Source organism: Solanum lycopersicum, chromosome 11, assembly GCF_036512215.1.
Source record: "Solanum lycopersicum chromosome 11, SLM_r2.1".
NCBI lineage: Eukaryota > Viridiplantae > Streptophyta > Magnoliopsida > Solanales > Solanaceae > Solanum > Solanum lycopersicum.
In genome coordinates, this window is record NC_090810.1 from 36,336,285 (window position 1) to 36,350,859 (window position 14,575).

Consider the following 14,575-nt stretch of genomic DNA (forward strand, 5'->3'; position numbering starts at 1 on the left):
TGTTAAATTATCTAGAAATGATCTCTTGTATTTTTTATACACTAGATTTTGGAACGTGCGTTATACGTTTATCCTAAGATACTTCATATAAATTTTCTATTATAAAATTTATCATTATTTTGATAGAAACTAATATATCTTCCTAGTAAAAATATCATATCTTTAACTGTAAAATTAACTAAAAGTGCATAAAGTAAAAATAACTATCACACAAATTCAATATTCAAATGAAGATATTAAAATACAACATGATAGGTTAATGTATACAAAGCAACAGGCCATAGTAAATTATCAATAATAATAACACAACAATAGAAAGTACGTTGAACAATAACAACAAGCAAGAAACATAAATGTTAAACTAAATAAATAAAAAGAAATGAGAAAAGAGAGCATAGAGATTTTCTCGTTTTTTTTTCAATTGGTTTAAGTTTATATATTATTGTGTGATATGTCACTATTTATTATTGGATAGCATTGAGGAATACAAAGATTTGTCATAAATAAATATTAATCCATTTGAGATTATCGATGAGAAATGAGAGTGATGAATATAATTAGTGAGAGTTACATACATTTACAAGTTAATGGTAAGTTATGTATACTAATATGATGATTTACTATTTAATATTTAATATTTAATATTAATATTTAATTTATTAAACAATTTATAAAATTTAAATGTACTATGTAACAAAACTGTAATCTAAGAATAAAATAAATAAAAGAATTCAAATATATTAAATCTGTAATGGAAAATCATTATGACTAAGTATTAAAAAATTCATACGAAAATACACCATTCAATCAAATACATTCTTAAAACGAAATTACAAATACAAAGAAAAAAATATCAAATATAGGAGCAAGTTTAGCATAAGGCTACCAACGAAAATGCAAATTGAAGTCATTCCTTTCCCTATTTTTAAGACATTCCTTTCCCCATTTTTTACTGATAATGCAAATTGAAAAAAGCTATAGCAATAAACATTCAACATTTGACCATAAAAAAAAATAAAAGTTTTGTAAGACAAGTTAACGAAAGCGACATTCAACTACATAATGGAGGGGTCTTATCATAGTTCTAATCTCGGCAAATTACAAAAATAAATACATCAAACTACGATATTCTAGTAATTGAAGTGTTATTCATCCCTATAATCACATTACGCCTTGTAATCTTGACACAAATCCTCTTTGCCTTGAAATTTTCTTCACTTTATTAAAGCTTCTCTAGTCTTCCACACACAAAAATTGTATCATGTATAAATCTTTCTATGAAAATACTATTAAAAAATTCTCATAAAAAGATTTGTATTAATAGGAAAAAAATATAGTTTTTGAATATGAAGATTCACTTACAAAGTTGAAAGGTCAAGTATTATAACAAATTAAAGACAAATATTAATTAAAAATATAAATTAACTTGGATGATGAAACACATACATGTATCTATTCAAAGGAATAACTCTTATTTTTAATTTTTGTTCTATTTAATTTACTTACATGTATACCAATTAAATAAAAAGATTATAGAAATTCTACTATTTACTATTTAATTAATTATTTATTTAATAACATTTGAATTTAGCATAAGGGTCAAATTGTAATTGAACTTTTCTACTTTGGAGCTTCCCACTTATAATAATATATGATATAGAATATAGATATAGATGATGATGATATAAGATATATATATATATATATATATATATATATATATATTTATATATATATATATATATATATATATATATATATATATAAATATATAAGACAAGAACAAGTAAGAATTACATTTCATAATGTTTACTTAATAAAATGCTTACATATACTTTGCTCAATACATATTCTTGCAATTATAAAAAGATAATTAATGTAAAAATCTATCTGAACACATATATTGATCGTTTGTTTGTCTTTTTCAAGCAAAAAAATATAACGTTTGCCTGGCATGTTCCATAGACGAACTATAATGACCAAAATACAATTCTAAGAAATTGTAGCTAATAATATGGTAACGAATGGGGCGTTGGGATCTTCTGAACATTCAAAACATTAGCAATGCGGCCCTGAATCAACTTGAAGCGGCAAATCTCACCAGCAGCTATTTTGTTATCTTTTCAAAATTATGTCCATCCTCTTTTTATGATAGTCCTACGCTTAGTGTACTCTATTTCCCCTCCCCATCTTATTTCTTTTTCATTCACCAACCTCATATTCTTCATGTTGACTATGTTTGTCCTTTTGCCGAATCATTGGTATAGTCTAATAACTATATTATCAACCAAAACACGATCACTAGATTTTTTGGAAAATAATTTGAATATAAAGGAATGAAAACTCTAGAAAATGTAAAAATAGGATGTAAAAAATATTAAACCATACCATATAAGTAGTGTGTGTCTTTTTTATAACAATTTCAACACACGGAGTGTTATCAGCTAAGTTCACCACGTTGTATCGACTGTTATTCTTTGGACCAACTTCTTCACTTCTATGATTAGCTTCTTCGGCCTCCTAATCTTCAACAAGCTTGATATAAGTATAACAACTACAATGATATGATTCCTACAAAAATGTTACGGTATATCTAAGAACACAACTTTTAAAAGTCTTATGACCACAAATACTAAGGTTATGACATGTTTATAATCACTGGTCTCATTTAACTTTAAAACTATATGTGTCTATTAAAAATTTATGACATAAATTGAATCATGGGAGTTGCTACTTGTTTTTAGGAAAGATTAAGGATCTTATGTTGATATAAAAGTCTATCTACACTAAAAACAATCTCTTAATTATTTTAAAAAGTCTAATAAGCTTTTGGTCTTATCGGTACCAATTTTGGGTGTTTGCTCGTGCTCCTCGTAGCCTTTACTTATTTCTTGAAATAGATATCCAAATGCAATGTATTACTTCTAAATGCATTTACTTAATATCTAATACAAAGTTAAGGATATTACTTACTTTAAGACTCATCTTCTTCAAGTGTGTTAGCATTGGTTTGAAGGTTAACCAGAATATCTTCCTCAATTACATTAGCATTCATCCGAAGGTTAACGGGAATATCTTCCTTTTCTTCAAAAATTACATTAGCATTAGTTTGAAGATTCACTCGAATATCATCCTCTTCTTCCCCTTCTTGTCTTTTTCTTATTCTCTTCTCAACTAAGGGTCCATGGCTCAGATTTTCAGCAGAATGATCCAAAATATCCATAGAATTATATGGTTCAATATCTTCTATTGGATATTCAACTTTTGTCGTACTCAAACCAAATATAGATACATCAAAAGATCACGAGCATTATATGTAAAGATCCACTTTACCAGCCAAACTTTTCCTTAAGAATGATCCATTTCGACCTCCCATGTTTTTTCATGGGGAGCCTGAAGAATGAAAGGATTTAACATGTCCTTACAATGTCTCTCTGCAAATACATGTGGAATCCTTTGTATGCAAAATATATTTGAATTCAGTATCATACGACGAAGATAGAAGTAGACCTACATAATCAGTTTCATACATCTTGGAACTGACCTACAAAATTGATAGTACACTCATGTGTATAATTTAACCTACGTTAATTGTCCCAATATTAACTAAGAGATTGAACAGTAGGTCTTGTGGATTTATTACCTCCTTATCTACCTTCTTTTATCGAATAAGGCTAATTATTAAATTTTTACATGGCATAAAAGTAAGACACATGCACGCACGCACGTATGCACGTGCGTGTGCATAGTTGCACTAAAATAGAATTGGGAATCCACAAGTGAATCAAAGATTGAAAAACTGAATTAAAAACGAAAGAAGTAGGAAGTACTTACGAGAGGAATTAATTCATCCAAGGAACAAATGATTTGGAAAAACTTTGGATGAGACATCGGTTGAAATCAACTTTAAAACTTCAAACCCTTCAACTCAAATTCAAGAGAAACTTTCTATTCCTTTAAAATAAAATAAAAAACAAGAAACTGATGTCAAGGTTATGGAATAACAATAATGGGGTAATGAATGATTAGAGTCAAAATCACTTACCTAAATGCTAAATCTCAAAATAAATCTTTTTGAGATTGCCCACATTGAACTCTCAGGGTTCAAAAATAGAAAAATGCAAAAGAAACCCTAATTTTGGAAAAACTTGATTATGCCCAGGCATTGCTCTTTCCGATCGCAAAGAGGAAGTTAAGGTGCCCAACTTATAATTGGGTGAACTATGAATTTTGACCCTCACGATTGTGATAAGGTCCACGTGATAGCAATACACACGGTCTTACACTTGTGCAATTGTGATTCCCACCATGTGACTACGAAGCACTTGAAACAATACATATGCAACCTCAATTTTAATTTAGTCTGAAGGTACTATGGTTATTCAATTTTATTATTTAGTATAATATAATATAACATAATTATTAATTAATATTTAAATAACGTACATGATTATATGAGTATAAAACGATGACATAGAAATTTTAATATCGTGAAGAATCTGAATTATTGTGTCTAGATGCATGAATTTAAATAAAATTATTATTTTAACATTAAATTATTTATATATTAATATTTAATTTAGTTTAGGGATAAAAATAAGGTTAGAATGGTTATTCAACTTTTAAGTTAGAAGCTTCTCACTTATAATAATATACTAGATTCACTGCACGTGTGTTGTCCGTGTAGGTTATGTTTTGAGATCCCTGTAAACAAAATATTTTATCTTTTATGTATATTTTAGGCTTTCAACATATCAATCTGTATTTAATAATGCACCTCGTTATACTAAGTTAATGGTGAATTTATTCTTAAATTCTTATTAGGCAATCTGTTAGTAAGTAATTATGCACGAATTAACAGTTTGTCCTCTTAATTATGTTGTGTCATGAACTATAAGTTCCCTTTTATTTTTAAAATTCAGTGTACCATGTATTTGAATAACTTTATATACAAAATTAATGTCTCCAGCAATAGTTTTCTTGTATTTTTCATATCGTCTCCTCTTTCACAAAATCTAAAAATTCGTCCAATATAATTTTGATTAGCTACATGTGTGGTGTATGTTATTTCATGTTTGATTTCTTTGATTTTTGGTGTTAATCAAATCTCATCTAATACTTTCTTATAGACAGTATTTCTTGGGTATTGTCCTTGTGCACCAATTTGGTTGTTCAGTCATGAATTGCACTTGTTTTGTTGGCATAGATATTCTCTAGATAACGCAACATATAATTTGTCATGCGATAAAGCATGTTTTAGGTACACTCCTAAATTTGATATCGTTTGACCTTTAGTTTTATTTATCATCATTAGAAAAATATCGATGTATTGAAATTGTTTTTAAAAAATTTGAAAGGGTATCCTTAATTTTTGTGGGGAGGGGGGTAATAGTTTTATTGTTGGAGTAAACACCTGGTTTATGACATATTGACATGTTATTCTTTTGCATGTATAATCTTCTCGTCAAAGCCTATACAATTCAACCATGTACCATTGCATAAGCTTTTTGAGGGGTCCAATTTTCTCCGCAACAAATTAATATCCTTGGGACACAACTTATACAATAGTTCTAAACATAAAATGAAAGACAAAAGAACATGATCGTCAAATCCTCTATACTATGAGAAATCACCATATCTTCACTCCTTGTTTTACTATGACCTAGTAATGGGGATGGAAGTCAATATCGCCGGACCCTACATTTGATAAGAATGTAGAAAAAAACATGTATTAGTCCAAACATGTACTACATATGATGACTAGCATCAATCATCAACATAAACATATCATAAGCATTAGTCAACATAAGACAATCTATAAATATAAGAGATAACAGCATGGTCATAATAATGCACATAAGTCATCATACTATAAGAGGAATACTTCTATATAATCACCTCTATTCATACATATCAAGGAAGGCAATATAAACAATTGTCTAAGCTAATCATACATCATAACAAGTAAATCTCAAATTAGAACATAGTTATGATACTTCCTTGAAGTAACCTTGTTCGTCATAAACATGTTATTTCAATTAGGGAGTTGTTCATCTTTAGATAAATTTACTATTCATGGAATATTAATTCTTTACTAATCGAATACAAGTTATTACACATGAATGGTTACGATTTACAAATTCAAAGTCATCAAGGAAAGCACCACATTATGCTAAACCAAGTTACCATGGAAACCACCTTACTTATGCAAGTCTTAACTACTAAAGGAAGGGGACTATTGATCAATCCAAGCTACCAATGATATGGTGGGGCTTCACCAAGTCAAAATACCATGAAAAGCAATCTATTGTGCTAGTTCAAGCTAACCATTGGAATCAAGTTTGAAAGGGACCCATGATTTTTGAGTCTAATACTAACAATTGGGGATTTCTATCTTTTGAAATTTAATTTTGAAGGAACTCCATGGATGAGAGATGTACTTGATGAAAGCTATCATACCTTGATAACAAATCTCACAATTGCTTGAGGAATGGAGACTTGATATTGACCATAGCTCCAACTCTTTCTTTTTCTTCTTCAATTTCTAGAGAGAGAAATATTTGAGAGGATGAACGTTGTGATTCTTTTGGGACTTTAGAAATAATGTCTTGAATGGTGAGTTTTAAGTGTTAAAATCACTTATTAGGGTCCTAGGCATAGGAAAAACAACCTCACTTTAATCTAACTTATACTGAAATTACTCAAAATGGCCCTCACTTGGCAGCCTACTGCCTATGTCTCACGAAAAGGACCACGAGTCGTGGTCCTCACCATTGGTCGTGGTCTTTGGACCAAGATCTGTTCCACCTTTTCTTGGTATCCATGAATGGAGGCATCACCACGAGCCTTCTATCGAGTAGTGGTCATCACCACGGGCCTTGAAGTGGCTCGTGAATGTGAGACAACATTGGGCAACCATGGGGAGCTGCCTAGTAACCACGGACCACACCACGGGTCTTAGTCCCCACTACAAGTCGTGGTAGTGGTCATGAAGATGGGGGCAGTTCTTGGAACTCTTGGATAGCCTTGGTCATTTTCCTTGGCTCTTGCCCCTAGTTCTTGGCTTGTTTCCCTCATACTTAGCCCTAGTTATCCAACTAGAATATGGGTTGTTACAACCAGCTTCTTCTTTTTCAAATTTTCATCCTTCAATAGTTGTTTTCTTATTCGACATTCATCAATATTATTTTTTATTTTTAAAAAAGCATACATATTTTTTTTCTTCGAACCCTCTCTCTCTCCTAAAAATCTGCCCCTTGGAGAATATTATTTTTTTAAAGTTATTTTTTTTCTTAACAACTCAAATGTAAAACGAAGATTGTGTAAGAAAATTGATAAATCCACATTTTTTGCATCATACCCTGGACGTGGCCGGCACCCAATGACCATTTCCGGTCTTGGCCGAACCCTTGTCCTGGCTTACTTAATTCAACGGAAGACTTAAACACAAGATATAACTCAATGAAATAGATTAAAGGTAATATTAGCCAAAGTGGCAACCCAAGTCTTAGTGGATTACGAGTGAAAAGAAAAGACTAAGAAACTAATACCATATGTCTATGAAGCCTTTTAAATAAAAAGGGATGTTGGACAAGGCCCCCAATCATCCTAAAAACTAAAAACTAAAACAATAACTAAATGATGAAGATGTCCTCCGGAATGAAGGGAGCCTTACCAACTGACTCTGAGCTGCTCACTAGATCAACGGTACACTGAATGTTGATCCTAGTTACCCGCGTCTGCATCATGACACGATGCAGGCCAACTGACATCAACACATTGAATGTACGAGTAAGCGAATTGGAATGCTAACAACACTTAAGCTTGACAAGGAGTAAGAAGGAACACTTACTGTGGTTCTACTCAACTCATGAATAACTAACTCATTTCAATATAACGCAATTTAAAAGTAAGTGAAATATAAAAAAAATATGTGAAGACATGTTGTAAACTCTGAATGTATACATGGATACAATTAACTCTTAGATGTATGTAAAAATACAATATATTGATGTATATAAAAATACAATAACTTATATGGGAGTTTCTCTAACCGAGAACCATCACTTAAGAGCTACACTGATGTTACAACGATCTACTTGACGCTGCCAGCGCATCCTATACCCGGCCAAAGTTAAAAGACCTTAACAGCCTAATGGATCAACTAGTCTACTGTTAAAATAGTTCATCTAAAAAGTATGGGCCCTTTTCTACTAATGGTGGTTACATGGTTTATGGGGCTGTGAGTGTCTGAACTGTCCTCCATATCGTTGCTCAATACTTCTCCCGAAATATGTTGGCTCTTATGTTTAAAAACATACTGATTCTATGGTTTGAGATTAGTGCTCAAAATATTTAGCCAAAGGCAATCTTGGAAATTTTAGTTTCAATGTTTGCTTCTTTTAGAAAGCTATAACTCTTGTCTGAAAACTTGCTCTAAGCCTCCTTGGAACTCAAAGTTTCCTTACTTGTTCAAATGTAAATAAAAACATTTAAAGTATCATTGGGAATAATTAGTCCCCATATACCTTTGAACAAAAGAACTTCAACTTAACTCTTTACTTATCTTGAAACATGAGTGTTATAAACAAAGTTTAAAATGTTTAAATAAGACTCTTGACTTTAAGAACTTTACTTTAACTTACTTCTTAACTTCCTTTACTTTGATCTTAACTTTCCTCGAATTGAATTATCGATTCAAGGTTATAGTTTGAGTTCTTTAATGATTTCTAGGTGTTTAGAAATCATTTGAAGTAATTAGAATCATTGGAAGGTGTTAATGTACCTTGAAAGGACATAAAAGTACTTAACTACGAAAACTGAATGAAAAACGCAGATCCGAGTGCAGTGGTGGCGCACCACGCCAGGCCCTAGTGACTGAAGCCATCTTCTGGCGTTCTGCAGACGCGGCGCGTTGGCTTGCCCAGGTGCGTCTGGCGAATTTTTCTCTTCATTTCTCAATCTCCAGATCGTCTAAACCTCCATGGTTTCATCCCCAAACCCCTATGATCATAAATACCTTCAATACCCATCAGATTTAAACCCATAATAACATCGTAAACTACTAATCAACATCAATGGGTATTCAATCAACTCAATAAAAAGGGATTCGACAAGATTATGAAGAACTCATTTTAATCTTGTAAACGACTCCAAAACTACAGAACTGAAGCAAGATTGGTGTGCAGATGAATTAATCCAACACAAAATATCTCACATACCTTAATACGGATCACCCCCGACGAATTCCACTAGAATCCCTTGACGATCTTGGTGAAATCTTGATCTTTCTCCCTTCTTCTTCTTCTTTTCTTTTATCCCAAGCCTAAGTGTGAAAAACTTTTCTAATCTGAACTAAAACTTGTTTTACCCCAATTAAACCCTTTAAAAGAATTAGGAAATTAATGTGTAAAAAGACTAATTTGCCCTTCCCTAAATTCGGATTGGACTTTCCTTAATTGAATTACCTGACTTTCAAAAGGTGTATCTCCCTCATACGATATCGAAATTGTGAAAACTCAACGCCGTTGGAAAGGTCTTTCCAACCATAACATGAACTATCATCCTGAGCTAGAAGTTATGGGCATTTGAAAATGACCAAACCTCACTTTTTAAACTTTGAAAATTTTCCAGATTTTTTTCCTTTTCTTTCCAAAGGTGATAAATTTTAGTTTCTTAGCTTATTCTTTGCTATTACAAGTTGCAAAATGTTACACACGCACTAATATAATTCAGAATGGATTGCTTAAAATTCAAGAAAGTTTACATTCAATAATGAATTAGGTGTTGAATTTTGTGATTGATGAAGGGCGGGTGAGGTGAGAGATGAAGATGAAAGAAAATTTTTTAATATGGAAGAAGAAAGTTAAAAGGAGTGTTTCAATGGGGAAGAAAAAATTTGGAAAAGACAACAAAACAAAGAGATAACAAAATAATTCAATAATTTTTTTTTTTAAAAAAAAATGAACTCATGAATTTCATTTACTTATAAGCAAGAAATTTCACATTTTTTTTTAACTTTAACTTAAAAAAACTTAGTTATATATTGCCATTAAAAAAAATGTCAATTCTATGATTTTACCATTTGATTTTTTATTGTATTTTTATTATTTCACACGCTTTGAGAAGAGTGAGTACACTCACTTTGCCACGTCATCTCTTAGTGTTGTCTTTAATCAGTTCAAAATTGTTAAGAAGAATATTTAAACGCATGTAAATTTAAAGTACTAAATCAAGTTTTACTGTCAAGTTCAAGTGGAATTTGATGTATTTACTCTAAGTGTAGTATTTACACTGTGTAGTTGTGTGTATCCAAAATGCCTTAATAACTCATAATCCTTGTAGAACTCCTACTGTCCTGTACAAGATGTACTATTGTCGTGAATTCGTTATTGAAAGAAGAGAGAACTTTTTGACATAAAAAATTCTGTGAAAAATAAATACAAAAACTAATTTTTGCCCATCAACTGTGGTACCCAGTATCATATTTAATTTTGCATTTCATGATTTTTCTTCCTTTTTTATATGCAGACGTAGTCATTGAACCCCATATTCATCCTGATTTAAATTCTTAGACCTATTATACTTCAAAGTTTTGTGTCAATGAGATTTATCTCCAACAATTCTTAACTCGAAATCAAGTTTTACACAATAAAATTTCACTTTATAAGTATAAAATAATTATATATCGACTCAAACACTACTAAAGTCTAGTATTTAAAAGGTGAAATGTAGTCAAGAATCAATATATTTGTAGTAAAACTATATCGAACTTCAATATACCGAAGCAATGGTTGATAACGATAGAATACCACAATCGAACGCCGAATTAAATTCATTCTGCACTAGCAACGTCACTGCTAGTTGACAAAACTTGATCTAACATAGAATACAATGTCACAACAGATAATTGGGGGTAAAGAGAACAAAGGAAACCATTTCACACAGCTATCTCAAAAGCATATGTGAGGTGAAATAAGCTTGCCAGGGTTCATGATATTGTTGGGATCTAAAGCATCCTTTATTCTTTTCATCGTCCTCAAATTCTCAATCCCAAGTTCTTTTTCCAGATACTGAAAATACAGTGCAATAAAAGTCCGTTAACAACACATTTAGGAAATTAGGACACTGGAAATTAGTTTGGGTGAGCAAGATAAAAAGCATACAAATTGAATCCAACACCAACTTAATCAAAAGATGAAGTCAGACACATTCTATATTACCCAAGAACAAAACCTCCTTTTTTTTCACAAGGAAACTAGAAATTGTTATAAATTGCACTGGAAATTACTATGTTTTATTTTCTTGTGAATGCCGGAAAACAAAATCAATTATTCTTGTTTTGGAAAAAAGTTTCCTCTAGCCCTGATATTACTTCACCTTTTTTCATTGGCTTCTTCCTTTTCTTTTCTTTTTGAGGTCTAATAATGTCTACAATATCAACAGAATTTGCTTTGGTAACAAATAACTCATACAAAGTTTTTCTGGTGTACCTTGTGGATAAAGTATAGTTAACCAACATTCATCATAATCATGTTTATGTCAACAATTAACAATAACACATCAAAAAGCCAAAAAGTGTTTGAACATTTTACCTTTATTTTCCCAGTACCAACACCATGTTCTCCTGTACAGGTACCTGTTCGGCAAAAGAATGAAAATGGTAAAGACCATGCACCTGACTTTGATGAAATGGTACTTCTATAAATCGTGAAAAGAAAGGAAAATGTTTAGGCGAATCACGAATGGACAACTACAAAAGCTGCTAAAAGAAGCACACATGTTCAAATTTCGCATGCAAATGACCTGTAGGACAATTGGTGTAAGGTTTTGGGACAAATCCAAGAAACATATCAGAGGTTGAGCCAAATCCACCAGCTGCTCATTGTTCTAGTGTCTGAGATTGTCTTCTCGTAGTACTAGGGTCAAGGGTTCAAGGCTGGCATAAAGGGAAGAAAATCAAGTGGTGGAGACAAATCCAGGAACCAAATCAGTTGACTGAATGGAGGCAGAAAATCCTTATTATTGAAAAGAAGGGGGGAAAGAAGAGTGGTAGCTAAGCTTTCTCACCCCATTTAATCATGTCACTCAAACAACTTTTCTTGGAGATGCAGATTACTGGACAAGCAGACCAAGATAGATCAAAGATCAAGGGTCAGATTATGCGGCTCTTGTATTAGCTATATACTTACCCTTCCCAAACTCTAGTGCTGATGTAATGATCAGAGCATCACTCATTGCTTCTGCTCGTGTTTTCACATGGATTGAAACTTTGGAAAAGGGTTGGATATACCCCTGATCCCTCTACTATATTTTATTGTTTGAACCACTCCATTATACTTCCCATTCACATATTACCCCCCTACTGTCCATCAAAGTTCTAATATACCCCTAACATAGTAGGAGTCACACATGGCATCCTCTAATCAAAAGATCCAACCCACAAGGTAACTAACCAGTCCATCTGGATAACCCATAACCCAGTCAGAACTCCCCTTTCCTCGATTGGACTCAAAGCTTCCAGTAACCTTCAATGGAGTTTTAACTTTCTTCTACAAGTACTGATTCAAAATTGTTTGATACTCGTGTTTCAAGTGCTAAAGATCAATTTCCCTTCATATTTAAGCAATCTTTGGTTGCCATTTGAAGATTAGAACCACCAAATTTGAAACATTGGAGAACTTCCAATCGAGTCTTTCGCTCACTCTCCAGTTCAAAGCTACCCTTAGTAGCTACAGAGGCAAACCCAAGTGGAGGGTACGGGGGTTACGTGCACCCATTGATATTGGAACTTTTTGTGTATATATATATGTATACCTTAAAAGGTACATATATAACCAGGCACCCATATACACAAGACTTCATTGGGTGCACTAGTTTAGCTGCTGCTTTGCTTTGCTCTTTGACTATTGTAATGCGAGTTCGAGCCCTAATACCAGCAAACATGTTCTCTTTTTCAATTTTAGCTGATTGAGTTTTCCCAAGTTATATAGGAGAGAGTAATTCTTTTTGTTGAAAAATATTATTTTTGCTATTTCTTTTGTAAAGATATTGCACTTTAGCCTTCCTCAATCCCAAAAACTAACCCATGAGGAAAGGATTGCCCAAGCCTATATAAGTAGCAGACCATCTTTCCATTCCTCAATCAATGCAGGACTCAGACCCACTCTAACACCCCCATCATGCCCAAACCCAATGGAAGTGTGGGCCAAATGTCCTAACTAGATGGACCTGGTTCTAGTACCATGTAAAGATATGGTACCTAGGCTTAACTCAACCGCAAAAGCTAGCTCATGAGGGTATGATTTCCCATCTCCATATAAGTAGACCACCAATCCACTCCCCAACCAATGTGGGACTAACCCACTCTAACAAGTCTAATGAAAAGTGTTGTGTTACTAGAGTGCAGTTGTTTTTAATATACAAAACAATGCAATTACCTTATTGAATAATGCTTTTTTGCTTTATCCTTGTCGATAAAAGAAAGTAATTTCCCTATTGAACATACCAAAAACCTATTAAAAATCAAACAGAATAAACTAATAATAGATCAAGTTGAATCTAATCGTATCGAATACATACTCCAGTCATACTTCATGCATGTAAATGCAACATGTAGCTAAGGCACCCATTATCTTGAAATATTGGGCCTGCCTCTGAGTAGCTAATCACAATTTTATAATCGGAAAACGGCCTAAATTACCCCTTAACTATGGGAATGGGAACAAAACTACCCTCCTACCTTTCGGACCTAAAACGCCCTTGACATTAACCTTTTGGCTCCATTTTGCCCTTACCTTTAACGGACTAAATCATAACTTCAATTACCGAATTAATTAATGACGTAACTATTTTATTGGCTACCCTAATAATTAATTAAAATAATTAAAAAAAAACAAATACCCACCCAATTCACCCAAAAGCCCCACCCATTACTCAGATCTGTTAACCAAGCTTTTCATCCCCAAACCTTATAAACTGCTTAGAAGGAGCTTCTTTCTTCCTTTCCTTTTGAAGATTGCACAATAATGGCAAGACCAAGTCAAACCAGAAGAGATAGCTTCCTTCAACAAGTGGGTACGTATGTAAAGATGACAATTTTATGAAATGTGATGAAGTTGGATGCCAAAATCATTCCATGTCAGGCCAATAGGTTAGAAGAACGAAGTAGATGGTCTTCCCTAATGGCCAAATTCAAAAATCCGTAGCCTTTATAAGCCTAAAAGCATTAGCTTTACCGGCGTGCAGGCGTATTAAATTGATGTTAGTTTGAAACTTTAAATGGTATATTGATTGGGTTTAATGTAGATCCTTAAGTTTCCATATACTTAGGGTGGATTAAATCAGCTTCTGATGATAGTTAGTATGACTACATGAATTAACATGTCTTCCTTTGAAGCACTTCAATTGTTGACTGATGTCAAGCGTATGTTCATAAGGTTGTGAGATGAGGCATTGGGTTAAAAGATTTTAGCATTTTATTGGGTGGAGCGGGTGGATTTGGTCTTTTTAATTATTTTAATTAATTGTTAGGGTAGCCAATAGGATAATGACACATCATTAATGAAAATTCTAA

General features: G+C 32.5%; 1 protein-coding gene across 2 annotated transcripts in view; it reads right to left on the reverse strand.

Moving 5' to 3' along the window:
* Positions 1–10,715: 10,715 nt before the first annotated feature.
* The window catches only part of LOC101260691 (D-lactate dehydrogenase [cytochrome], mitochondrial), a 43,239-nt gene continuing 39,379 nt past the window's right edge, over positions 10,716–14,575 (reverse strand). For both annotated transcript variants that reach the window (XM_004250729.5, XM_010314814.4), the window contains 2 exons: positions 11,595–11,638; positions 10,716–11,072 (listed from right to left, as the gene is read on the reverse strand). In XM_004250729.5, coding sequence (XP_004250777.2) covers positions 10,953–11,072; positions 11,595–11,638 — 164 coding nt within the window. In that variant the 3' untranslated portion in view covers positions 10,716–10,952. The remainder of the gene's footprint in view (positions 11,073–11,594; positions 11,639–14,575) is intronic.